The 27,576-nt window shown below is 49.0% G+C and overlaps 1 protein-coding gene across 8 annotated transcripts in view; it reads left to right on the forward strand.

Annotated features, from left to right (window-relative positions):
- The window catches only part of DUS2 (dihydrouridine synthase 2), a 41,358-nt gene extending 14,132 nt beyond the window's left edge, over nt 1–27,226 (forward strand). For 7 of the 8 annotated variants that reach the window (XM_062177082.1, XM_062177085.1, XM_062177081.1 and 4 more), the window contains 13 exons: nt 457–548; nt 2,318–2,361; nt 3,609–3,669; nt 10,640–10,687; nt 16,384–16,449; nt 16,634–16,704; nt 18,591–18,677; nt 19,979–20,147; nt 22,512–22,633; nt 23,752–23,901; nt 24,964–25,051; nt 26,350–26,423; nt 26,640–27,226. In XM_062177082.1, coding sequence (XP_062033066.1) covers nt 457–548; nt 2,318–2,361; nt 3,609–3,669; nt 10,640–10,687; nt 16,384–16,449; nt 16,634–16,704; nt 18,591–18,677; nt 19,979–20,147; nt 22,512–22,633; nt 23,752–23,901; nt 24,964–25,051; nt 26,350–26,423; nt 26,640–26,877 — 1,310 coding nt within the window. In that variant the 3' untranslated portion in view covers nt 26,878–27,226. The remainder of the gene's footprint in view (nt 1–456; nt 549–2,317; nt 2,362–3,608; nt 3,670–10,639; nt 10,688–16,383; nt 16,450–16,633; nt 16,705–18,590; nt 18,678–19,978; nt 20,148–22,511; nt 22,634–23,751; nt 23,902–24,963; nt 25,052–26,349; nt 26,424–26,639) is intronic. The other variant, XM_062177087.1, reaches the window with a different exon arrangement.
- Nucleotides 27,227–27,576: the final 350 nt, after the last annotated feature.

Raw genomic sequence — 27,576 nt, forward strand, 5'->3', positions numbered from 1 at the left:
ACCAAGCCAAAGCCAGGAGTCAGGAACTTCATCCAGGTCTCCCACTTGGGTGGCAGGAACCCAAGTACCTGGGCTGTAGCATTCCAATGTTGTTTGCCAGCATCCCTAGTGACAGCTTCTGCTGCTATATCAGAATGCCCCTCCCCCACTTTTTAAAAGATTTATTCATTTATTTGAAAGGCCAAGTTAAAGAGAGCAGAGGCAGAGAGAGAGAGAGAGAGTTCTTGCATCCTCTGGTTCAATCCTCAGGTGGCCACAATGGCTGCGCCATCTGAAGCCAGGAGCCAGGAGCTTCTTCCAGGTCTCCCTCGCCCTCTCCTTTTTAAGATTGGTAAACATTGAGGATCCCTTTTTTCCCCTCAAGGTTATACTTTTCCTGTGTTTTCTTTCAGGACTTGGGCTGGGTTGAACTTGCATCTTAATTGGGTGGCTCCTTGTGTTTGGGTTTTCTTGCAGAGGTGCTCAGCACAGTGGACTTTGTTGCCCCTGATGACCGAGTCGTCTTTCGCACCTGTGAAAGAGAGCAGAGCAGGGTGGTTTTCCAGATGGTAAGAGACCTCACTGTCAGGTGCCTTCCTGAGGCTCACCTCCTGCCTTGGCTTGGCCTGCATGCAGGCCGGCTTCCTGAAGACTTTGCTTTGACATTTTTCAAAGACTGGTTCATGAGTAATCGGGGATAGGTTATGGAACTCAAGCTGTCACTGTTATATGTATCCAATCTGAAGTTTAATTTACCTGATGACAGCAATTGTCTGTTAGGCATGACTTGTATTTCTTTTTTAGTCTCTAGCATTGATTATTCAGATCATGGTCTTTGTTTATATGTAGTCTTTATGTATTTCTTTTTATTTATTTATTTATTTGAGAGGTAGAGTTTCAGACGGGAGAGACAGAGAGAAAGGTCTTCCTTCCGTTGGTTCACTCCCCAAGTGGCCGCAATGGCCAGAGTGTGCAGATTCCAAAGCCAGGAGTTTCTTCCTGACTTCCCATGTGGGTGCAGGGGCCCAAGCACTTGGGCCATCTTCTATTGCTTTCCCAGGTCATAGCAGAGAGCTGGACTGGAAGAGGAGCTGCCGGGACTAGAACTGGCGCCCATATGGGATGCTGGCGCCATAGGCAAAGGATTAATCTACTTGCACCGTGATGCCAGCTCCTATGTATTTTGCAAAGGAAGAAATTAGGTTCCTCAAGAGAAGATTTATGTTAGGACTGTAGTGACTGGTTGCTCTCTTCTCTCACTTTGAGCATTCTTTGGTGCTTTTAAATTTTATTTATTTTTTAAGAAGTTTATTTTATTTTCATTTTCATTTCAAAGAGAGACAAAGAGAGAGATCTTCTATCTACTGGTTCAATCCTCAAATGCCTGCAACAGCCTGGTTTGGACCAGGCAAAAGCCAGGAGCTGGACATTCAATCTGGTTCTCTCTCTCTCTCTCTCTCTCTCTTTATTTATTTATTTGACAGATAGAGTTAGACAGTGAGAGAGAGAGAGAGAGAGAGAGAGAGAGAGAAAGATCTTCCTTCCGTTGGTACACCCCCAAAATGGCTGCTACGGCCGGAGCTATGCCAATCTGAAGCCAAGAGCCAGGTGCTTCCTCCTGATCTCCCATGCGGGTGCAGGGCCCTAGCACTTGGACCATCCTCCACTGCCTTCCTGGGCCACAGCAGAGAGCTAGACTGGAAGAGGGGCAACTGGGACTAGAACCCGGTGCTCATATGGGATGGCGGCGCTGCAGGCGGAGGATTAACCAGGTGAGCCACAGCACCGGCCCCTGGTTCTCTTTTTATGAATGGCAGGTATCTAAGTCCTTAACCAGGATCTGCTGTCTCCTAGGGTGCACGTTAGCAAGCACTGTGTTGGAAACAGAGGTGGGACTTGAACGCAGGCCCTCTGGTATGGGCTGGGATGTGGGTATTCTAAGTGACAACTTAACCTGCTGGGCCACAGTGGTTTTTCCACTTATTGCTTTTGTAGAAGTAGCTCCTGAATGATGTTTAGGTTTTTAAAAACTGACAGTTGGTAGATGTGTGATAATACAAATATAGCAAAATGTTAACTGTGGAATCGAAGTGGTAGGTATCTGAATGTTCGCTTTAAAGTTTTTTCAATGTTTTGGTAGGTCTGAAAGTAATCTCAGCATTAATGACATTATCCAGGCTCCAAAGTCTGCCTTTTCCTTTTTCAGTGAGCTAGTCTAGTGGGCTGGCCATTTTAGAGAAAGCCAGCCAGTGTGTGGATGTGACATGCTCATGGGCATGTTTGTGAGTGTGCACCTGTGTTGGGACAGTGGTTGATGCAGCCTTTTTTGTGTTCCCAGGGGACTTCAGACGCAGAGCGAGCACTTGCTGTGGCCAGGCTTGTGTAAGTTCCTCCCTGCTTGGGGCTGCCTTTATCTCTCCTGTGAGTGTGAAGCCTCAGTGACACTGGAGATCTTAGAAGTGATCTATCCTTCTGCCTGCAACCCTGTTACCTCTGTTTCTGTCTAGTTTCTTCTCTTTGTGGCCTCAAAGGTCCAACCTAAAACTGAAGTGTACCCATGGTACTCTGACCCGAGTGCCTCTATATTGGGGCCTGTTTGTTAGTTTTTATTCTTGAGATTGCTTTTCCAGGGCTCTCTGGATTTTGTGAGTCCTGAGGCTTGAACTTAACCAAGGCAAGAGAATGCTATGCTTAAAGAGATGGACTTTGGAGTTCAGACAGACCTGGACTGGAGTTCAGGCCTTGCTACTTAGTGACTGTGTGACCTTGCTACATACTGAGTTCCTTCATCTATCAACTGGGACCAGTAGTATTACTGACTTCTGGTATTTTAGGGAAGGGTAAATGATGTGATGCATGTGAATGTCTGCAGTGTGGCACGTAGTGCATGGTTGGTAAGGGTTAGCTATTGTTATTAATGCGAACGAGAGTGAGAGGGAACTCAGGCAATAACTGCTGCTGCTGATAGACTGTGAACTACATAACCACCAGAGGAGGAGGTGAGGGTCCTTTTTACGTCCGAGAATTGTTTGCAGTAAGCCAACCGTGCGTCCATCAAACAAAGGCAGTCATAGTTTCTGCCAGAAGTGGTGCTCTGGGGAACGGCTCTTGTGCCCTTGTCTCTTTTTCTACTTTGACAAACGGCTTTCACAGCTCCAGTCAGAACTGCAGCTGTGCGATTGATTTCATTGTACACTTCATTCTCTATTTTTTTAAAAAGATTTATTTATTTATTTGAAAGTCAGAATTACACAGAGAGGAGAGGCGGAGAGAGAGAGAGAGCGAGAGCGAGAGAGAGAGAGAGAGGTCATCTATCTGATGGTTTACTCATCACTCCCTATTTGAGTTCTCTGATACAACTCCAAAGTAGCAGAGTCCCTATATGTAGCTGTTTATACATTTGTGTGCATGTTATTTCTTTCCTCGGGAGCTCTGCTCAGAGGAGACAGTTAAGGATTTTAGAGACAGGGTTTTCTTTTCCATTTTTTAGCTTCTGTCACTGAGGCTTCATGTGTTTCATAGGGTCAGGGACGTGGTAAGAGATTCATGAGCACAAACCCATCCATGCCTTTGAATCTACCTTCTCTTCCTACTGAATATTTATTGCATTTTAAAATATGTTTTTCCAGAGAAAATGATGTAGCTGGTATTGATGTCAACATGGGCTGTCCAAAAGAATATTCTACCAAGGTAAACTGATTTCCTTTTACAAACAAACAAACAAAATTGAAAGGCACACACACACACGCACTCCCATACACAGAGATAAATAGATAGACAAAGATCTTTTGATGTTGGTTCAATCCCCAAATGCCTGTAACAGCTGTGGCTGGGCCAGGCCAAACCCAGGAGCTGGGAACTCAGCCTGGGTCTTCCACATGGCTGGCAGGGACCGAAGTACTTGAACCATCACCTGCTACCTCTGAGGGTAGGTATTAGCAAGAAGGTGGAATTGGAAGTGAAGCTGGGACTTGAACCCAGGCACTGCAATATTGGATGCAGGCATTCAAAACAGTGTCTTAATTACTGCTCCAAACAGCCATTCCACCTGATTTTCTTGTCCTCTTCACAAATAAAATATGCAGATTAAAGGAAGCTAAAAAAAACATGACAATCAAGTATGTTACCCAACCATGAGGAAGATGGTCAAAAGGTTATTATTAGATCAATGAACAAAATTAGAAGGGATCATGGTAGATTAGCTAAAAATATTCTGCTAGTGTAAATTTATGAGGTTGATAATTCTTCTGTGGTTATATAAGAGAATATTTTTATTTTTATTTTTAGAAAATACATGCTAAAGATTTAAGGATAAAAGGCTGTAATATTTGAATGTTTTTTATTTTATTTTATTTTTTTAAAGATTTATTTATTTATCTGAAAGTCAGAGTTACACAGAGAGAGGAGAGGCAGAGAAAGAGAGAGAGGTCTTCCCTCCGCTGGTTCACTCCCCAAATGGCCACAACAGCCGGAACTGCGCTGATCCGAAGCCAGGAGCCAGGAGCTTCTTCCTGGTCTCCCACGCGGGTGCAGGGCCCAAGGACTTGGGCCATCTTCTACTGCTTTCCCAGGCCATAGCAGAGAGCTGGATTGGAAGTGGAACAGCTGGGATTAGAACTGGTGCCCATATGGGATGCCAACGCTTCAGGCCAGGGTATTAACCTGCTGTGCTGCAGCACTGGCCCCCTATTTTATTTTATTTTTTAAGATTTACTTGTTTGAAAGGCAGAGTTACAGAGAGGCAGAGGCAGAGAGAGAGAGGTCTTTTGTTTGCTAGTTCACTCCCCAAATGGCCATAGCAGCTGGAGCTGCACTGATCTGAAGCCAGGAACTTCTTCCACTTCTTCCAGGTCTCCCACATGGGTGCAGGTGCCCAAGGACTTGGGCCATCTTCTGCTGCTTTCCCAGGCCATAGCAGAGAGCTGAATCAGAAGTGGAGCAGCCGGGACTAGAATTGGCGCCCATTTGGGATGCCAGCACTTCAGGCCAGGGTGTTAACCCACTGTGCCACAGCACCGGTCCCCTATTTTATTTTATTTTTTAAGATTTACTTGTTTGAAAGGCAGAGTACCACATGGGTACAGGTGCCCAAGGACTTGGGCCATGTTCCACTGCTTTTTCAGGCCACAGCAGAGAGCTGGATAGGAAGTGGAGCAGCCAGGACTGGAATGGGTGCTCATATAGGATGCTGGCACTGTAGGCAGTGGCTATACCCGCTACGTCACAGCGCTGGCCCCTAATATATGGTTTAATCCTCAAAAGGTCTTGGAAAATTTTATACACGTACATACCACATAATGCACACATGCATATACATGTATATAAATAAGTTTTAAAAAATATATACAGATAGGGCCCGGCGCTGTGGCACAGTGGGTGAACGCCCTGGCCTGAAGCACCAGCATCCCATATGGGTGCCGGTTCGAGATCTGGCAGCTCCATTTACAATCTAGCTCTCTGCTATGGCCTGGGAGAGCAGTGGAAGATGGCCCAAGCCCTTGGGTACCTACACCCATGTGGGAGACCCGGAAGAAGCTCCTGGTTCCTGGCTTCGGATTGGCACAGCTCTGGCCGTTGCGGCCAGTTGGGGAATGAACCATTGGATGGAAGACCTCTCTCTCTCTGCCTCTCCTCTCTCTGTGTAACTGACTTTCAAATAAATAATATATATATAGACAGACATTAACCTAGTAATTAAGACACTAGTTAAGATACCCTTATACCACTTTGTAGTACCTGGGTTTGGTATGAACTCTGGCTTCTGATTCCAACTTCTTGCTAATGCAGACTCTGGGAGGCAGCAAGTGATGGTTCAACTAATAGAATTCTGTCACCTTTGTGGGAGACCTGATTTGAGTTTCTTGTTCCCAGCTGTGACCCAGCCCCAGCCATTGCAGGCATCTGGGGAGTGAGCCAGAGGATGGAAGGTTTCTTTGTCTGTCTCTCTGCCTTTCTCTCTCTATCTCTCTGCCTAAGTAATAAAGTATGCAAATGTTCAAAGAAAAATAGTGTATACAGGGCTTTGTCTTTTTTTTTTTAAGATTTATTTATTTGAAAGCTAGAGATACAGAGAGGCAGAGGCAGAGAGAGAGAGGTCTTCCATTCACTGATTCACTCCCTGAATGGCTGCTCAATACCTGGAGTTGGGCAGATCTGAAGGCAGGAGCCAGTAGCCAGGAGCTTCTTCTGGTCCTCCCATGTGTGTTCAGGGGCCCAAGCACTTGGGCCATCTTTTACTGCTTTCCAGCGCCATAGCAGAGAGCTGGCTCAGAAGTGGAGCATCTGGATCTTGAACTGGGACCCATATGGGATGCTGACACTGTGGGCGGTGGCTTTACTCACTACCGCATGGTGCTGATCCCGGGCTTTGTCTTTTCAAGAATAAAATTAAGATATACATTAAAAAAATAGAGGATTCAATGCATGTTCCCATTGTCACATCAGCAGGTGATGGCTCAAGTAGTTAGATTCCTGCTACCATGGAGGAGACTTGGACTCCGTTCCCAGCTTAGCTCCTATCTATGGCTTGGCCCAGTCCCAGCTGTTGTGGGTATTTATGGAGTGAATCAGCAGATGGGAGCTGTCCATCTAAATGTCACTTTGACTCTCAAACAAAAACAAAAACAAGAACTTTATTTAAGAAAGAGGTACTAATCTGGAAGTGATGTGTCTGATGGATTAGAATGGGAAGAGGCTAGTAGTAGAGAACAGATTAGGGGATGAGTCCTGGGTCCACGGTGAGGCCAGGGATGGAGAGAGGAGAAGCCGAACTGGGGCTGAATTTCTCAGGACTTGGTTGGTAAATGGCTGGATTGGGTGTTGGGTAGTGTGGTATGTGGTGTGGATAGAGGGTGGAGAGACTGGTAGCCAGGAGGAAGCTGGCCTTGGGTTGTGATCGGGACTGCAGGAGGTAAAGGCTATTTGAAGCAGACAAGGACAACTTGGGGGGTGGCTAAGTGTGAGGTACCATAGTGACTCCTGGCTTGCATGACTGTCCCTTGGGATTTTTGTTGCAGGGGGATGGTCAGGGCCTGCAATGCACCCCGGGCCCACTATTCAGAGTCAGCCACTCTGCTCCCAGGAGTTGCCTAATGGGGGCGTTTGTTTCAGGCCAGGAGGCTGCAGATTACCTTCCTGCCCAAGGGAATGGCCCTTTGGATGCTTGCAAACCAGAAAGGACTTTAGACAGCTGCTTCTAGAAATTATGAAGGCCTGAAATTGCCTATGAGGTGTTGCAAGCTTTGAGCTGTTTTTTTTTTTTTTTTTTTTTGACAGGCAGAGTGGACAGTGAGAGAGAGAGACAGAGAGAAAGGTCTTCCTTTTGCCGCTGGTTCACCCTCCAATGGCCGCCACAGTAGGTGCGCTGCGGCCAGTGCACCGCGCTGATACGATGGCAGGAACCAGGTGCCTATCCTGGTCTCCCATGGGGTGCAGGGCCCAAGCACTTGGGCCATCCTCCACTGCACTCCCAGGCCACAGCAGAGAGCTGGCCTGGAAGAGGGGCAACCGGGACAGAACCGGCGCCCCGACCGGGACTAGAACCCGGTGTGCCGGCGCTGCAAGGCGGAGGATTAGCCTAGTGAGCCGCGGCGCCGGCCACTTTGAGCTGTTTTACTCTCTTTTGATACTTCTGTGTGTTCTTGAGTTGTGTGAGAATGGAGTTAAAATGATCTGGAATGATATTCCTGAAACACTGGAGTGAAAAAAGCAAGACACAGGGTTGTATATGGTATGCTACGGTTTATTTAAGAAGGGGGCTTTGAAATGAGTATCTACATATATTTACTTTTTTATTCAGATGATACATTTGGAAAGTCAGGCTAGACTTACTACTGACATTGCTTTCTGAGTATTAAGTTCCCCTTGCAAGGGTGCTACTCAAAATAATTAATACCTGATAAGCGCTGGTACCGGCAGTTGGGACAGATGCCAGTCTGCATGCCATGCTGGTACATACTAGAAAATATCTTCTGTGTCCTCATGGTTCAGAATTCAAAGACAGATAAAAAGTGTAGACTAAAAAGTCTCCCCTTCCTCAGGGAGCGGAATGATTTACTCTTAACCCCCCTTTCTTTTTAAAGGCTAAGATATCCCCAGTGGTGGGCCAGGAAGTGGCACCTTCTTTTTTGTTTGTTTTATTATTATTTTTTTTAGAGATTTATTTATTTTATTTGAAAGGCAGAGTTACAGAGAGGCAGAGAGAGAGAGAGAGAGAGAGAGAGAGAGAGGGAGAGAGAGGTCTTCCGTCTGCTGGACCACTCTCCAGATGGCCACAACAGTCAGAGCTGCGCCGATCCAAAACCAGGAGCCAGGAGCTTCTTCCGGTTTTCCCATACAGATGCAGGGGACCAAGGACTTGGACCATCTTCCACTGTTTTCCAAGGCCATAGCAGAGAGCTGGATCGGAAGTGGAGTAGCCGGGACTCAAACTGGCACCTATATGGGATGCTGGCTCTTCAGGCAGAGGCTTTACCCACTACGCCACAGCGCTGGCCCCCTCTTAACCCTTTTGAACCTCTTAAATTTTGAATGTATTCCTTAGTCAAACAAGTAAGTTAAGTAGAAGGGAAGGAAGGAAATGCCATTGTTGAGAAGACCATTGTTGTGAAAGGGGCAGTGAGACTGAATTTTATGTGCTGTGGTTCCGCAAGGAAGGGTTGCATTGTGTGAGGTGCAGGACATAAAGAGCTGGGGAGTTCTGGACTTGTTTACAGCGCCATGGTTTATGTCTGTGGCCCAGATAGCCTGGGGCTAGTGGTTCCTCCAGCCTGCCCCTTCTCAAAGGCAGATTCACACAGCCTAGCCAAGTCTGTGGTGGTTTGATGTTCTCTTTGATTCTAACCTGTCATGTTTCAGTGTGAAATTAAACCTTAAACCTTAAACGGATTAAACTATAAAACTGAATTTAAACATGTGAACATGTCTTGTGAATATTCCCTAGTAGCAAGTCTTTATACTGAGTGCGTATATTCATTAGATTTCTCTTGCCTTCACCTCACTCTTAGAGGATTTGCCTCACTCTTAGGGGTGGGGAGAGAGAGAGAGGAGTGATAGCTTCCATCTGTGGCTCACTTCCCAAATAGCTGCAACCTCCTGAGAGAGAGAAAAATTTTCCTTCTACTGGCTCACTCCTCAAGTGGCTGCAATGACTGGGATTGGGTCAGGCCAAAGCCAGGAGCCTGGAACTCGATCCAGGTCTACAGTGTGGGTGCAGGGGCCTAAGTCCTAGGACCATCTTCCTCTGCTTTCTCAGATGCATTAGCAGGGAGCTGGACTAAAATTAGAGCAGCTATAACTTTGGCCCCCTGGATTCAGATTTTCAAAGATCCCTCCTCATCCCCTTTGATTATTTTTTTTTAAAGATTTATTTATTTATTTGAAAGATAGAGTTCCAGAGAGAGAGAGAGATTCAGAAAGATAAAGATCTTCCTTCCACTGGTTCTCTCTCCAGTGGTCACAATGGCCAGAGCTGGGCAATCTGAGAACAGGAGCCAACAGCTTCCTCTGGGTCTCCCACATGGGCACAGGGGTCCAAGGACTTGGGCCATCTTCTGCTGTTTTCCCAGGAACATCAACAGGGAACTGGATTGGAAGTGTAGCAATTGGGACTTGAACCAGCGCACATAAGCTGGCACTGCAGGCTGGGCTTTAACCCACTGTGCCACAGTGCTGGCCCCCAAATGAAATAAATCTTAAAAAAAAAAAAAAAAAACAAAAACAAAATGAGTGTTTTTAATATTGTGATTTACATGGTTCCATGGACTGGTAGTTTTCATTTGCTGGGGCTTTTGTTCCAGTTTGGTGAAGTCTGGGTCCTCAGGACTGGGTTGTTGTTACTGGCAGAGGGAAAAGGACTGGTCGAGGTGTGCAGGTGGACTGCCTGTGAGTGGTTTCGCTGGTGGCAGTGGTACTATATCAAGTGTTGGGTGTGATAGGAAGAAGGTGCATTTTGTCTTATTTCAAAGGAAGAATGTTTCATTGTTTTTTAAGGGCTTGGGAGATGGTGGAGTTTAGTTTATAAAGATACTGAGGACTGGGTAGGCAGTGATGAATTCTGAAAAATAAATTTTGTAGTCTCCACTTCCTGATAAACCCATGAGTTTTACCAAAGAGATGATGGTAATAACTTTTAGAATTCTTCAAATTCTTTTTTTTCTGAAGATTTATTTTCTTCATTTGAAAGGTAGAGCTACACAGAGAGGGAGAAGGAGAGATACAGAGAGAATCTTCCTTGTGCTGATTCAGTCCCCAGCTGCCCACACCAGCTGAGGCTGGACCAGGCTGAAGCATGGAACTCAGTTTGGGTTTCTCATGTGACTGGCAGAGATCCAAATACTTGAGCCATCACCTGCTGCCTCCCTCTGTGTGCATTAGCGGGAAACTGGAATCAGGAACAGAGCCAGTTCTCGGACCCAGGCGCTCTGTTATAGGATGCAGGCATCCTAATTTAATTGCTATGCCAAATGTCCACTCTGAACTTCCTCAAATTCTGATCCTTGATTCTGAGGCCACAGATGTTGCCAGCATCCTACCTGGTCGGGAGGAATGCTCATTGCCAGTGGACCTTAGTTGCCAGGCTAAGGTCTCTCACGTTGCCGTGTTGTGGGAAGGGGCCCTTTTCCCCCAGCTGTAAGAAGACTGTGTATCTGCTTCTCCTTAGGGAGGAATGGGAGCTGCACTGCTGTCAGACCCTGACAAGATTGAGAAGGTAAGTCCTGTGTGGGTTGTGCACTTGGGCCATCTCCACTGCTTTCCCAGATCATAGCAGAGAGCTGGATTGGAAGAGGAGCAGCAGGGATATGGACTGGCGCCCATGTTGAATGCCGGCATCACAGGCAGAGGCTTAACCTACTGCACCGCAGTGTTGGCTCCTAAACTAGAGTTGCCTGAAATGCCTCCCTCCCCCTACTCCAGAATTCCTGAAGTCTGCCCACCCAGGCACTACATTTTGGGACTGGAAATTTTTCACAAGCTTCTTAGTGATGGTGACATGCGGTCAGGCCTGGGAACCCCTGAGACAGCCTACAGCAGCCTTGGAGTTCCTTAAAAGCCCAGAGTTTTGGATGTATTAACTGCAAACCAGGGTCCTGAGGAGTCAGAGGTAGAGTCCCTGCCCACCCCCCACCCCCCCGGTTCTGAGATTTATCAGGAGAGCAGAGGCCAGGCTACCTCTGGTGAGGACAGACTCAGATGGCTACATGTGTGGTGTGGGCCTCTCTGAGGGGGCTTGAGAGCATCGGTGGGCCACCTGCAGACTGAAGAGGGTCTGCCACTAGCTCTGAGAGTGGGCCAGGCCAGGGTCATGTGGGGCAAGCTGAAGTTAGTCTTCCCTCTATCCCTCTTCTCGGCGATTCCACGTGTTGCCTTAATGAGGCCTTAAGAGGGGTCGGCTTTGCTCCCAAGGAACACCAGGGCATTTTCTGCTTCACCGTATGTACCTTCTGCTTTTGTTTCCTTGTCTGTTTTTAAGGTTTATTTATTTGAAAAGCAGAGTTACAAAAAGAGAGAGGGAGTGATATAGGGAGAAAGATCTTCATCTGCTGGTTTATTCTGTGGGTGGCCACAAGTGTCAGGGCTGGATGAGGTTGAATCCAGAAGCTAGGGGCCCCATCTGGGTCTCCAGTGTGGGTGCAGGGGCCCAGCCCTTGAGCCATCCTCAGCTGCTTTCCCAAAGCTCATCAGCAGGTAGAGATTGGAAGTAGGGGAGCTGAAGCTCGAGCTGGTGCTCATATGGGATGCCTGCATTGCAGGTGGCGGCTTAACCCTCTATGCCACAATGCCAGCCCCACCTTTTGCTTTTGTCTCCCTATCCAAAGCTATCCCCTTATTGTTTCTATTAGTGCCTGTGTTTTCCTTTTCATTTTCCATCCCCACTTCCCTGCCTGGACTTTAAGCCTCATGCCTCCCACAGGATAGACTGACTTGGGACTCATGCAAGAGCTGCTCTTGTTGGTGCTGGCTGCTGCCTCAATAGTTCAACCCTGAATACTCCTCCAGTCCTGCTGTTTGTGGGATATAGGAAGACTGCCATGTTTGTTGGCTAGTGCTGTCTCATTTTTTCTCATGTGCAGCTACAGATTGTGTGTGTGTGTGTGTGTGTATAGTGCTTATAAGGTCTTGAAGATTTTTTAAAAAATTTTATTTAATGAATATAAATTTCCAAAGTACAGCTTATGGATTACAATGGCTCCCCCCGCCCATAACTTCCCTCCCACCCGCAACCCTCCCCTTTCCCGCTCCCTCTCCCCTTCCTTTCTTATCAAGATTCATTTTCAATTCTCTTTATATACAGAAGATCAGTTCAGGATAGATTAAGCAAAGATTTCAACAGTTTGCCCCCACATAGCAACACAGAAAAATACTGTTGGAGTACTAGTTATAGCATTAAATAACAGTGTACAGCACATTAAAGACAGAGATCCTACATGATATTTTTAAAAAATTAATTAATTTTCTATGCAATTTCCAATTTAACACCAGTTTTTTTTTCATTTTCAATTATCTTTATATACAGAAGATCAATTCAGTATATACTAAGTAAAGATTTCATCAGCTTGCACCCACACAGAAACACAAAGTGTAAAAATACTGTTTTAGTACTAGTTATAGCATCACTTCACATTAGACAACACATTAAGGACAGATCCCACATGAGATGTAAGTACACAGTGACTCCTGTTGTTAACAATTTGACACTCTTTTTTATGGCGTCAGTAATCTCCCTAGGCTCTAGTCATGAGTTGCCAAGGCTATGGAAGCCTTTAGGGTTCGCCAACTTCGATAAGATCTTGATCATTTTAAAGAAGTTTCCTTTTCAAAGTATATTGTAGTATGAATAAGAAATAAAAGCGCTGACGGGGCCAGTGTTGTGGTGTAGCAGGTAAGGCCACCTCCTGTAATATTGGCATCCCGTATGGGTGCCAGTTTGTGTCCTGGCTGCTTCACTTCCCATCCATAATGGCCTGGGAAAAGCAGCAGAGGATGGCCCTAGCGCTTGGGCCGCTGCTATCCATGTGGGAGACCTGGATGAAGCTCCTGACTCCTGGCTTTGGCCTTTTGGTGACAGACCCAGCAGATGGAAGACATCTTTCTTTGTCTCTCCTTCTCACTCTGTAACTCTGACTCAAGTAAATAAATAAATTTACATTTTAAAAAAAAAGGATATAAGAACACTGAGAGATAAAAACAATTTGCTCCAGATCATGTAGCAGATAAATAGGACGCAGAGCCAGCCTTAGAGCCATAGTTTTGCAAATCCTCGTTGAGCATCAGTGTCCTTTCTCAGTGGCATCTGATGTGAACGTTGCCTGGGTGTGGTTTGTAAGTGTTTAGCTGCAGTACAGTGGACACTTGCTTCACAACATTTACACAAAAGGTTTTTGTTAACCCCCTTACTCCACCCCCCACCTTCTGAGGTCCATGCTGTTGGCTCCGTTGTCCCCATTGCCCCTTTCTGAGTGAGGCAGATTTTATCCAGGAGGCAGAAGGGATATACTCTCCACCTTGGAAGCTTAGTTCATTCGCTCTGTCTCTGGTGGGGTAGTCAGGTGGGCAGGGTCAGACCAGGAGAGGGGGTTGTAGGCTCTACAGCAAAGAAGTCAAATATAACTTAGGCATGGGATGCTGCTGGAATTAAAAAAAAAAAAAAAAAAAAAAAAAAAAAGATTGATTTGAAAGGCAATGAGGGGCTGGCGCTGTGGCGTAGTGGGTAAAGCTGCCACCAGCAGTGTTGGCATCCCACATGGGCACCAGTTCGAGTCCTGGCTGCTCCACTTCAGATCCAGCTCTCTACTCTGGCTTGGGAAGGCAGTGGAAGTAGGCCCAAGTCCTTGGGCCCCTGCCTTCTGCATGGAAGACCCAGAAGAAGCTCCTGGCTCCTGGCTTTGGACCGGTGCAGCTCCAGCTGTTGCAGCCATTCTGGGGAGTGGATCAGTGGATGGAAGACCTTTTTCTTTCTCTCTCTCTCTCTCTATCTCACCTCTCTCTCTCTCTCTCCCACTCCCTCCCTCTCAAATAAATAAAATAAATGTTTTTAAAAGAGGCAATGAGAGAGAGAGAGAGAGAGAGAGAGAGAGAGGTATTTGTTTCCTGGCTTACTCCCCAAATGCTGACAAAAGCCAGGGTTAGGCCAGGTGGAAGCTAGGGCCCAGAACTCTATCTCCGTCTCCTTTGTGGGTGGCAGGGGCCCGAGCACTCGAGCCATCATCTACTGCTTCCTCAGGCTCATTAGTGGGGAACTGGATCAGAAGCGGAACAACTGGGGCTCAAACCAGCACTCCAGTATGAGAAGCTGTGGCTTGACCTGCTGGAACAAATATTGGTCTCAGGATTTGATTTCAGTCCCTGGCTGTGCTGCAAGCTGGGTAACCTGGCTGAAAACTTTGCGGGTCCTTCCTGGCTTGGTGTTTTAAGCTTGGTCTCACATATGAGAGTATCTCAAGACCACCTGCAGAAATTTTCTCAAAGATACCTTTATGGGGTCACGAACAACTTTGGAAATATATAGTGATGATGGCTGCACAACTTTGTGACTGCAGTTAGTGCCACTGAATTATTAAAAAAAGCTTTTAAGATATTTATTTATTTATCTGAGAGGTAGAGCTACACAGAGAGGGAGAGACAGAGAGAAAGGTGTTCCAGTCCCTGGTTCACTCCCCAAATGGCCTCAACTGCCAGAGCTGGGCCAATCCAAAGCCAGGAGCCAGGAGCTTCTTCTACGTCTCCCACACGGGTGCAGGGGCCCAAGCACTTGGGCCATTTTCCACTGCTGGCCCTGTCAATTATTAGTCATAGAAGAAGTGCAGCATGTAAAATGGGATGCCCTGGGCAGCCAGGGTGTGCACGGGGAATCTGAGGTAAGGACAAGAGAGAGAATATAACTGAGTCTAAAACTGAGATTCTGGGTGCCCTTGGCCAGCGACTGGGGCTTTGGTTCCCTAATTTACTTCCTGGTGCTTAACATGCCCATGAAATGAGCAGAGATACTGAAGAAAGTACTTATAGCTCCTTGGATAAAATACGCTAAAGGAATTTCTACAAGACAGAGAATTGGGTCAGACCAGCTGGCTTTGCTTAAATCTCCACAAATCATAGGATTCCCAGTGAGGACTTGCAAAAGAACCTTCCAGAGATGTTGCTATGAGCCTGAGGGATAGGACTGAAGCATTTTTATTGTGTGTCCTAAGTGACCTTGTGCCCTTTTAAAGCCTACTAGAATGACCCCAGGATCTTATGCCCAGTATGCCTACTAGGGCAACTCCTAGGGACTGTTCTAGCTGCCAGTCTCTGGTGGCTGTACCTGGGCCAGTGGGCCTTGTCTTGTTCATGAGCTGTCCCAACTGTCTGCACAGCCTGTGGTTGGCTGTCCTCTGGAGTGGCCCACTTGGGCTTTTGTTGCTAAAAAGCCTCTACTACTGGCTCTGGCCGCTTGGCTCTCTGCTGCCCCCGCCTGTCTATGTAGAGTGAAGACTGGCGGCAGCTGTCCGTGTATCCCCCGCTGCTCTGCTGGACAGAGATCCAGCTCTTGGAAGAGAGCTCTTGGGATCACCTTCCCTTCAGCTTGCCTGGCCTGAGAGTTTTGATGAGGGAAGGCAATATCATTGCCACAGACATGCAGTGTCATCCACACCTCTCTTGGTTTCTGGTTCCTGTGTGGTCTGGTCCTGCTATCTCCTCGACACTTTGCTGTGTGGCATCATCTTTCTTTGAAATCGTTTTCAATTACTGTGACGAGGCACTTCTTAATTTGTTGAATATGTTGTGTTTTCCTTGGCCAGTTCCACTCCTATAGAGAAGGGTGTGTGAGCACAGGCCCAGTCTCGTAAAGTCTACCTGCTCCCTCACTGCGGGTCCTGGGATGGCCGTCAGGGAATGTCTTCTTCATCCAGGAAGGAAGCTGTCAGCCGTGTGTCCTAAACAAGAGCAAGGCTTGGAATCCTGCTGAAGTCAGAGTGTGTTGGGCAAAGCCTTTTGAAAATTCCTAAGCCCTGCCTGTAGGGGAGAATGAGGAATATTCAGGAAATGATGAGGTGGAATTCAAAAGTTTGTATTTTTGAAGCTTTCCAGGTTGATTCTGATGTTTGCCTTGGCTAAGGTCATTGTGTTCCACACAGGCATGTGTGCAGGTCTGTTCACTCACTCACTCCTTCATTCATTCAGTATATTTAACAAACACCTATGCACCGCCATGTGCCAAGCACATGGTGCTGGTGAGACTGCTGGTGGAGCAGCTTAGTGTAGAACAAAGGCAGACTCCTTGTGTCATGGAGCTTATGTGTTATATATGCACACCAGACACGTATGTAACCTTGCATATCACCCAGCTGTGCGTGCCACTGGGCTGCAGATGTCTGTGGCAGGATTAGTGAGTACAAGCAGTGTGGCTCTATTTTCTCCTCCCCACAGATCCTTAGCACTCTCGTTAAAGGAACACGCAGACCTGTGACCTGCAAGATTCGCATCCTGCCTTCGGTAAGGATGCTGTGCCACATTTGAAGGCCCGTTTCTCTTTGGTAATATTGAATTTGGGGGCGTGAATGGTTGCTGAGGGGCTGAATTAGGTTTGGAGGAGGGGTTGGTGCTGAGCCCATTTTGGGAACCAGCAGCTGCCCCTTCCATTTCCTCAGTGTCCACCCTGTGTGATCCTCTTTCTCAGCTAGAAGATACCCTGAGCCTTGTGAAGCGAATAGAAAAGACTGGCATTGCCGCCATCGCAGTTCACGGGAGGTGAGTGGTTGCCTTCCTAGGAAGTGACTGGCAGCTGGTCCTCAGCCGTCTTGACCAACCTCCACCAACCTCAGGTGACAACCAATTTCTCCTGTAAGCATTTAGCCTACTTCCGCTGAGCTCTTTGACATCCTGTCTGTGGAGGGCGGTCACACCCTGAGAGGGTTGCGTTTTTGCTTTGTTCATCCACTGAGCACCTACTGGTGGTAGACACTGCACTGGGCTTTAGAGAGGCACAGAGGCCAAGAGGGAGGAGAAATGCCTTTACCCTCAGGGTGTGTGAACGATAGAGCTTGAATGATTGTTCAAAATCACACCATGCAGCCAGGAAGTGGTGGGATTAAAACTCTTACTCTGAACCTCAATTTCTTCCCACTATATTGCGTAACTGCTTCCCCTTTGAATGACAGCAGGGAGCCAGGGAGATTTTTCTTTAAAAGGTACCGCCTGTTTGATCTGCCCTGTGGCATTACCAGCTGTCCCAAAGACTGCTTCAACCAGTCCTAATGTCTATAGCTAATGTTCTGTCTGCTGGGAGCTGATGTGTTTCTGGAGGTTCCCTCAGTTTCCTTTTATGAAACTGTGAATAAAACCTTGGTGCAGTGCCTGGCAGATTGTATCTTTTTAAAAAAATTTTTTGAAAGTCTAGAGTTAGAGCGAGAAAGAGAGAGAGATATCTTCTATCTACTGATTCACTCTCCAGATGACCATAATTGCCAGGGCTGGGCCAGGCCAAAACCAGGAGCCAAGAGCTTCATCCACATCTCCCACATGAGTGGCAGGGTCCCACATATTTGGACCATCCTCTGCTGCTTTCCCAGGCCATTAGTAGAGAGCTGGACCATACGTGGAGCAGCCGGGACTTGAACCGGCGCCGCTATGGGATGCGGGCACAACAGGCGGCAGCCTTACTTGCTACACCACAACTCCGGCCCCGATAGTATTCTTTTAAAAGAGGAAACGAATTACTTTTGCCAGCAGTTGAAAAACTAGGAAGGCAGATTTGGATGAGTTTAAGGAAGGACTTTCTAGCTATCAGTGCTCTTGAGGATGGTTTAAAACTATCTCTTGGAGATGTAGTGATAAAGAAGTGGAGGCTGGGTTGAGCAGGTCTTCTGAGACCCTGTGGCCCTTGATCCCGTTGTTAAGGAGTGTAGCAGAGGGGCCACCTTTGGAAAAGACCTGGGCAAGGGCTATCTGATAGATTATCTATCTTGCTTCTCTCTATGTGTAGCTCAGGTCAAGCTTCACCTCAGTGTCCCTAGTGTTTTTTCTCTTTCATGCACAAGAACTTTTTGCAATTGACCTTGGAAGAGGAGCTCCAGGTTGTGTCTCGCCTCCCCTTTGGCTTGTTGTGACAGCCATGGTCATTGGCCTGCCCTGTTGCCCTGGGCACAAGGCCTACCCCGTGTCAGGTGCCTCTCTCTAGGATCAGCTGTGCAACTTGGCCTCAGCACAGGCAGCTGTGTGGGAGTGGCTAGTCTGAGCAGTGGCAGCTGTTCCCTGTCCCTTGGGGAGGGCAGGACTGGGACAGTAGGGGCAATATTCTTGTGACACCATCCCTCATCTCTGACAGAGGCAGGAGGGAAGCCAGGGGAAAGGAGTGTGACCTTGGGAGCCAGGCCATACATACTGGCCCCTGGCAGCCCTGCCTCACCTGAGGCCTCTGAGAACTGGGCTTGTTTCCTCAGCACGCGCCTGTGCTGCTCCTCCCCAGAGGTCAGGGAGCACCATCTCCTGCAACTACCCTTGGTGGCCGCTTGGCTGCCTGACCTTCCCGAGGCTCAGTGGGGAGGACAGGAGGACCCAACTGGAGTAGCCCTGTGTGAGTGATGACACGGCCTTTGGCACTCAGCCCTCAGCCCCATCTCTTGTTCATTTCCAAGGAAGCGGGAGGAGCGGCCTCAGCACCCTGTCAGCTGTGAAGTCATCAAAGCCATCGCTGAAACCCTCTCCATTCCTGTCATAGCCAAGTGAGCCCCCTTCCTTCCTCATTCATTATTTGTTATACCCTACCTTATTCAGAAAGGACTTGAGCTGGCATGTGAAAGGTGGAACAAGATAGTGTTACAAAATAATCATGAGAGAAAAGGAAAAAAGAATGAGACAAAAGACAGGAGTTGGGAATGAGGTTGCAAAGTGCCTATCGTGTATGTCAACCTGGCAAGAGGTTGACATAGTGTGCAGGGGCACAGCCAAGGCACTCCCATTGGACAGGCTGGGGCTGGGCATGTTCAGGAACAGGGGGAATAAGGAGGCAACTGCTAAAGCAGGCCCGGGGAAGATGATGTCACACCCAGAGGTGTGTAGGAGGGTGTGGGGAACTTTGTAAGGAGCCTCAAGCCAGAGCTCGTGGTGCTGTGGTTCAGGGAACGTAATGCAGGTGATAGAAGCCTAGGCAAGCATTCTGGGCAGCTGTAGGATGAGGAACCTGAACTGGCAAATGTGAGGTACAGTGACCAGCCCAGAGACTTGATGATAACATAGTCCCCAGTTGCTATGGGAAGCAGCACTGGGTGGGCCAGCTGGGAGTCCAGCTCAGCCTACACCTTAGCATGGCACAGAGTCTGAGGGAGGGTATCTGGGAATCTGGGGACAGAGAAGGCCCAACAGAAGGCTTGCCTGAATGTGGGAGGGTGGAGCTAAGGGAGGGGCCAGACCCCAATATCCCCAGGGCAAAGAGGTTTTTTATTTTTCTTTTTGGATTTTTTTTTTAATATTAGTGTTCATTAGTTTTTTTTTTTTTTTTAAAGATTTATTTATTTATTTGAAAGTCAGTTACATAGAGAGGGAGGGAGAGGCAGAGAGAGAGGTCTTCTGTCATCTGCTGGTTCACTCCCCAATTGGCTGCAACTGCCAGAGCTGTGCCGATCCAAAGCCAGGAGCCAGGAGCTTCTTCTGGGTCTCCCACACGGGTGCAGGGGCCCAAGGACTTGGGCTATCTTTTACTGCTTTCCCAGGCCATAGCAGAGAGCTGGATCAGAAGTGGAGCAGCAGGGACTTGAACCAATGCCCATATGGGATACTGGCACTGCAGGCAGTGGCTTTACCTGCTATGCCACAGCACTGGCCCCTACTATATTATTTCATTTAGTGCTCTTAGCTTGATAATGGGGTATGCATTGCATTCTATGCTTTATTGAAGCTCTGATAGTGGGAGGGACTTGGCCAAAGCTATGTTGTTAATGAGTGGCAGATCTGGCAGTTGCCTTTTTCTGACATTGCTTTTATGTTCCATAATGGGGATACCTGTAACCCTGCCGTTGTTTTGCAGTGGAGGATCTCATGACCATATCCAACAGCATTTGGACATAGAGGACTTCCGACAAGCCACAGCGGCCTCTTCAGTGATGGTGGCCCGAGCGGCCATGTGGAACCCATCTATCTTTCTCAAGGAGGGTCTCCGGCCTCTGGAGGAGGTCATGCAGAAGTACATCAGATATGTACGTCTCTGCACTTTTCAAAACAACATTCCTCACATCTGCCTTGTGCCTGCAGAGAGTACTTTGTGTGATCCTCTGGCTGCTAGCAGTCCCTATTGTTCTTCTCTTTGTCTTTTTAGCTGTTGTTGTATAGCCTGAGGTCTTCCCACGTGCAGTGTGAAGAAAGGGTGCTGGAGTTGTGCTCCTACGTGGCCTCCTCCTAAAGCTTCCAGAGGTGTGGAGGTCATAGCAAGGACCTTCAGGATTCAGGATGCTGTTGGGACTCCAGACACATGATAGCTTTCTTCTCTCTCAGGCTGTACACCATCCACACATGCATGCACATAGACAATGGGTTCTGTGCCACTGAAGGCACATATCTATTGATTGGCATAGGAGCAGCCAGAACCAGGAGGAGCCATTGTAGCTGTTGGGGACAACAACAACAACGTGTCCACAGAGACTTCTCACCTGACTGAACTCATCAAAGTCATTCTAACCATTGCTAATTCTCAGAATGCTTTAGCCTGTGACTTAGAAAATTGCCTAATTTTAATCCTCTCCTTAGAGAATAATGCTTTCTAAAGCACTTTCTTCTCACTGAGAGCTTGATGATAAGAGCCAGGGGCATTCATTTCCCTGCAAGGGGCTTTTTTTTTTTTTTTTTTTTTTTTTTAATAGGACAATTTGGGGGTGGTGTGGAGGGGAGGGAGTGAAAATTTTCCCATATGCTGCTTCACTCTTCAAATGCCTGCGTCAGCAGGGACTTGGCCAGGCCAAAGCCAGGATCTGGGAACTGAACCAGGTGGCAGGGACTCAGCTACTATCACTGCTGTCTCCCAGGGTGCACATTAGCAAGAAGTTGGAATTGGGAGCAGAGCTGCGACTCTAACTAGGCACTCCTATATGAGATGCAGGCATTTTAACTGATATTGTAACCACTCTATCAAATGTTAGCTTCTACAAAGGAATTTTTTGGTGAGTTCACTTGTCCTGTTTTTTTGTTACTACCTTGGGAACTCTGATCAGCTGCACATGTCTATAGATAGCAACAGTGAGTGTTCCTCAAATTCTTCACTGAGTTGGGCCTGACAGAGGGTGCAGCCCTTGCCTAGAACAGACTTCCATTTCTGTGTGCAGTCCTAGGGTATATCCTGGCCATGGCCAAGCCATGGTTGTGCCTGTGCAGATGTGGGGATTCTCATGATTGTGCACGCTGCAGATGCTAGGAAGCCATGAGGTCTGGCGTGGAGCAGGCAGCCTCTGTCCTAAGCTTCTCCTCCTCAGTGTTGCAGCCCTCATCTCCTGCTGGGAGGTTGGTGACTACCAGCCCTCCAGTGGCCTGGGTCAGCTACAGGCAAGGGGGGTTTGTCTCAGCCCAGGTCAGCTGTCCAACTTTATGGCCAGATAGCATGCCTGTGGCTGAAAAGACATGTTTAGTAGTGCTGAGCTTGCTCACTGGGTGAAAGGTGATGTTATCATTCCTGCTCAGCCTGTCCCTTGGCAGCTCCTCAAGAGGGTGTGTTGTCATGGAGGAAGGGAGTGACTTTTGAGAGCACAGGCAGGTCTGCTTCTGGTCCAGCCAGGTGCCTTCTGTCCCAAACAAGCTGAATCAATCAAGGCTTACTCCTAGCTTTGTCCTGCGTGTGCCATGGTCACTTCCCAGGTACTGAAGACATAGGCCCCAGTGGAGATTCTAGAATAGTGTAGGGTGGGGGCTGTGAAAGGCTGGGGCCAGCAACCTCTCAGTGCTGCTCTACCCGCAGCCAGGTAGGCTTCCCCTGGTACCCCTGGGTGGTCATCTTGCCTCCTGAGCCTGCCTTTCCTAGGGCATGATGTGGTGGTAACAGCTGTACCTCACACTTGCATACGTAAATGAGGTGATAATGAACACATGTGAACACACTTGGAGACTGGTGGTATGCTTTGCCTGTGTAGGGAGAGTTGGAGAGAAGCTGGTGAAGATGTGGCAGGGAAAGGTACCACCTTGGTTATAAGGAATGGAGGAATCATCCCTGTCCTGGAGCTGGATCTGCCATGCCAGAACTTGGTGTGTTCCCCTCCCCACCATGGAACAAGCTTGGCAGCAGTCTTCTGTGGTAGCCTGTGGTGGCTGATGCAGGGGGGTTCTCCCTGCACTTCTCAGCTCATGCAGGCTATCCAAGAGAGGATACTCCTAACCAAGGGGCCTTGGCTGTGACCCTGAAACTTTGTCCCACTGGTCGATGGCCAGGGTGAATGGGGTTCATCTTACGAGGTCACATTGCTTCAGCTGCAAACACACCTCTGATGCCCTCTTGGAACCACTTTCCCTGCCACTGGAGTGTAGCTCAGGCCTCAGAACTTGCTGGATAGCAGACAGGCTCATTCTAGTTCTTCTCTCAGGCGGTGCAATATGACAACCACTATACCAACACCAAGTACTGCTTGTGCCAGATGCTACGGGAACAGCTGGAGTCATCCCAGGGAAGATTGCTCCATGCTGCACAGTCTTCCCAGGAAATCTGGTAAAGGGGAAATGGGCTATCCTTCTGTCATGGGCAGACATTGCCCGTGGTTTACCTTGGGCCCTAGGTTGATTGCTAGGGGGCTACCCATCTGCTTTCACTCCTGTGCTCAGGCTGGGTCCTTGGCTCTCTCTAACCTCCTCCTTCCTCCGAGAAAGTGTTTCTGAACCACTCTCGCCCTCAGGGACCCATCTCTTGGGAGTCCTCCAGCCCTCAAGATGCTTCCTGGAAGGAAAAAGCCTTACCAGAACCCTCCTCCCACCCCAGCCTGTGGCGTTGTTTCTGTCCCCGCCCTGCATGGCTTAACCAGCCTGACTCAGGTGTCTTGTGAGGGAGAGACAGAGTATAACTTTTTTTAAAAAAATATGTTTTAATTTATTTGAAAGGCATATTTATAGAGAGGCAGAGGCAGAGAGAGAGAAAGAGAGAGAGAGGTCTTTTATCCGCTGGTTCACTCCCCAAATGGCCGCAGTGTCAGGAGCTGTGCTGATTCGAAGCCAGGAGCCAGGAGCTTCTTCTGGGTTTCCCACATGGATGCAGGGGCCCAAGGCCTTAGGCCATCTTCTGTTGCTTTCCCAGGCCATACTAGAGATCTGGATCAGAAGTTGAGCAGCCGGACCTTGAACTGGTGCCCATATGGGATGCTGGAACTGCAGGCGGCAGCTTTACCCATTATGCCACAGCACTGGCCTCCAGGGTATAACTCTTAATTTAGGCAAGGCCCATGATAACTGCTTGTAGCAGGTGAAGTAGGGAACCACTCCGTGGTCAGGCGTCCATCTCTCCTTCCGATGGGCCCACGTGAGGAATAGATTATGCACACCCCCGGTGCTTCATCAGCACCAGTCCTGACTGACTGGAAACACCCCACTGTGTGTTCCTCCTTGAGAGAAAGGCTGTAGGTGGTGGAGTGAACCTAAGAACATTTTGCCTCCCAGCGTAGCTTCCCTCTGGTGTCCATGCGCAGGGATTCCTCTGCAGTTTCCAGGTTGATCCCAGGGATGGGCAGGAGGCATCTCCTGACAGCCAGGCCCTAGTGGCACTTTGGTGTTTGTGGTGGGTTCCTGGGCTTTTGTGGCAGTCTGGATGCTTACCCTGTTCTGCCTCTCCCTGCATAGTGAGGCCTTTGGCCTTGGTGCCTTCTACAAGGAGATGACACAGAAGCTGGATGCCCGGCGGGCTGAGCTCTTGGCCAGAACTCCGGAAGAAACAGAGGAGCCAGCTGAAGATACCTCTGGTGTCATTAAGATGGCTGTCAAGTTTGACCGGTAGGTCTTCAGCTTGGCTTCAGCTTGGGCCAGGGCCAGTGTCCTCGGCGTCTGACTGGGCCAGCAAGAGGCCTGCTTTCTGTGACTAATGCTAAGCTTAGAGACCTGATATCTTCTTGGTTCAGACATTTATTCTCAATTCTTGGTATCCCAAAGAAGGTGCTTTCAGGGATGACAGCCTCTGACCACCCAGGCAGCACTGCTGGAGGCACACATGTTGTCCCAAGAGTGATTGAACTCTGCTTTTTTCCCAACTCTCCTCCTCCTCCAACTTGGGGCAGGGGGACCTACCTCCTGTTCCTGAAAGTCTGTGCTTTCCTGTGGTCCTAAAGAGCTGGGTGCCTGTCTGGAGCTCCCTCTTAGCAACTGATTGGCTCTGCAACCCCTGCCCATGCCCAGTGCTGCTCACTAGCCCTGTGGTGCCCTCCCTCAGCAGAAGTACCTTAGGCTGATTCCTGCTTCTATGACTCAGCTTTGAATGATGCCCTCAACATTGTCATCTGCCATCCAGTCCCCAGGCCAGACCAGGAGCCTGTCTTGTCTGGCAAGGATTTCAGATTCTGAAGACAGTTGTTGGGCAGTCAAATGCCAGGGAGAGCTCCCAGTTAGAAGATAGTGCCTCTTACCCTGTCACCTTCTGTTACTAACCAGCTCTGAAAGTGCAGTCCACTGTGGCAGCAACAGATCATTCTGACAGTCACAGACATAATCAGGGTGGGCACTGAGGTCATTGTATGGCCACCTGTGTTCCAGAACCCACCTCTACCCCTGCCCTACTAATCCTGTCTTGAGAGGCAAACCAAACCTTTCTTCTTGGCTGTTGAAGGCTCAGCATACTGGGAGTTCACTGTCTCCTGCCCTCTCCCCCTACCAGTTCCTCAAGCATGCCAAAGCCATCTTCCCAGGTCTCAGGCTGTAGGTAGGACAGGAATGGGAGCCCAGTGGAATATGTACATGAGCCTTAAGGCAGCAACTTGCAGCTTGTATCAGGAACTAAATATGGCCCTTGCAAGGGAGGGAGTGGATGGTGGGATGGCCCTAACTGCTTCCCTCCTTTCCCAGGAGAGCATATGCACCCCAGATCACCCCCAAGATGTGCCTGCTGGAGTGGTGCCGGAGGGAGAAGTTGGCACAGCCCACATATGAAACAGTGAGTACTAACTGTGGCCTGCCTTGCAATCAGCCACAGTGATCCTATGGCTGGTGTCATCAACTCATCACACCAACAGCCAGGAGAACCCTATTTCCAGAATGCTTGGCCAGAGCCTAGCCTGGCCTCTGCAGGCATGCAAAGGTTGCTGGGGGGCTGGATCAGTTGCTAATAGCCCTCCCTTCTGATCATGGCTTATCATTCAGTTCTGGAAGATGTGCCTTTGGATCAGGCCTTGTCCAGGGTAACCCAGAATTGGACCCAAGACATGAGAGCCCCTGGGGTGGAAACCTTTTTTTTTTTTTGACAGGCAGAGTGGACAGTGAGAGAGAGAGTGAGACAGAGAGAAAGGTCTTCCTTTTTCCGTTGGTTCATCCCCCAGTGGCCGCTGCGGCCAGTGCACTACGGCCTGCACACTGCGCTGATCCGAAGCCAGGAGCCAGGTGCTTCCCCTGGTCTCCCATGTGGGTGCAGGGCCCAAGCACTTGGGCCATCCTCCACTGCACTCCTGAGCCACAGCGGAGAGCTGGCCTGGAAGAGGAGCAACTGGGACAGAATCTGGCGCCCCGACCGGGACTAGAACCTGGTGGATTAGCCTATTGAGCTACGGCGGCGCCTGGGGTGGAAACCTTGAGATAGTTTTGCTTCACTTCCTTTGGTCCTGATGGCCCTGCCTCATCTGGGCTGCTCTGCCTCTTTTTGGACTTCCTGACCTCCAGGCTTGTACATTTAGGGCCTCGTTTCCCTCTCTGCCAAAATGACTTTTCCAAAAACAAATCTAACCTTGTCTGTCCCTCTCACTCAAGTATCAGTTCCCTCGTGCCTGTGGAGTGAAGCCCTAGTGCCTCAGTATAAAGCACAAGCACCACCTCCCAGGCCTTGCTACTTTGGGTTCCATCTGCTCAGCCCTGTGTGCTAGCCAGGTGTGCCTTCTCTACTCCCAGCCTCCTCTGTTCCCTGTCCTCTTTCACCCCTTTGCCATCCTGTGAACTCTTCATTTTTGGGGACCTGGCCCATGCAGATGTCAGCAGGAAAAGGCCCCATAAGTCATCTGTTGCTAAGGGCTCATGTGGCCCTTTGCTTAGGTCCATGACAGGACTCTTGATGTCACTGTCTGTGTATCTGTCTTTCTTCCCTGGAAGATGCACCTGGCACTTTTGCTTGGGGGAACATGTGATAATAGGCAATTTTCATCTGACTTAGGTTGGAAGTTCTCTTTATCTGCCTTTGATGTGATCCTGGTAGGTAGACCTTTAGGGCTCTACAGCCAGCCCTGTTTCCTTTGCTTTTTTCCGCAGGTTCAACGGCCCCTGGATCGCCTGTTCTGTTCTGTTGTCACTGTTGCAGAGCAAAAGTACCAGTCTACCTTATGGTGAGTTTCCTCCTCAGAGGGCAGGAGGCTTTGGGTGGTGGACTTGAATCCGGTGTTGGCCTGGGAGGGTTGGGCGGATGGTGTGCATGAGCAGTGGTGTCCCTGGATGGTGATCCCTTTCTCAGTTCTGGCAGAATCTCTGCCAAGGGTGTACAGTCAGGCTCCCAGCCTCTAGTCCTGTTTACCCACCAATTGTCCTGTGCCTTGTCTGCCCAGGGACAAGTCCAAGAAACTGGCGGAGCAAGCCGCGGCCATCGTCTGTCTGCGGAGCCAGGGCCTGCCTGAGGGTCGGCTGGGTGAAGAGAGCCCCTCCTTGTACAAGCGCAAGCGGGAGGCCTCTGACCAAGACCCTGGGGGCTGTAGAGCTCAGGAGCCAGCACTGCCTGGGGAAATGTGCAAGAAGCCCTTTGTAGCCTTGGAAAGTGGTCAAGGGAGCCCCCTGGAAGGCTGGTGACTACTGTCCCTGCCCTGGTCAGCCCCTCCCTGGGCCTGGCTCTAAGGTGGCTGTGGCTGCTGGAGCATAAGCCAGATACCATTGGACAGTTTGCTGGCCCAGCCTGTCAGAAGTGAGAGGTGCTGGCCTGGGCCATCAGCCTGCAACATGGACCAAGGAGTACCCAGGATTGGATTCCTATCTCCCTTGGTGGGTCTCAGGGGTGGGGCCAAGGTCCTAGCAACCTCAGTGTTTTCTTTGAAGATGGGTTTTCAGGTGGCACTTCTCCAACCTGACACTGGAACAGTGCAATAAAGACAACCCCCACCCTCACCTAAGGCTGGCCGCCTCAGCCTTGGGCACCTTCACACATGGACTTGTATCCTGAACAATTACTCTGCTCCCCACCTCTGCAGAACTGAGGCTTCCTAAAGGATGCCCCCACTGTTCCTTAAGGGTCTGGTATAGGAGGGGGATAGGTGTCCTCTTTTAGGCTCACTGGACTTGGGCTGAGCCTGTAAAGCCCAAAAAAACCCATTCTACTGATGAGAAACTTGAGGCACTGGGCAGTCATTGGCTTTCCTGATGAGAGGTTCCATGGAATCTGGAGGAAGGGTTAGGTTATGTGGTGCCCCAGTAGGGGATGCCAGTAGGGTTGGGGGTGTTGGCCTGATGCCCAGAGTCGTCTCGGAGCCTGACAGCTGGCTCTGCCTCAGACTG

The sequence above is a fragment of the Lepus europaeus genome, chromosome 19 (genome assembly GCF_033115175.1).
Source record: "Lepus europaeus isolate LE1 chromosome 19, mLepTim1.pri, whole genome shotgun sequence".
NCBI classification, from domain to species: Eukaryota; Metazoa; Chordata; class Mammalia; order Lagomorpha; family Leporidae; genus Lepus; species Lepus europaeus.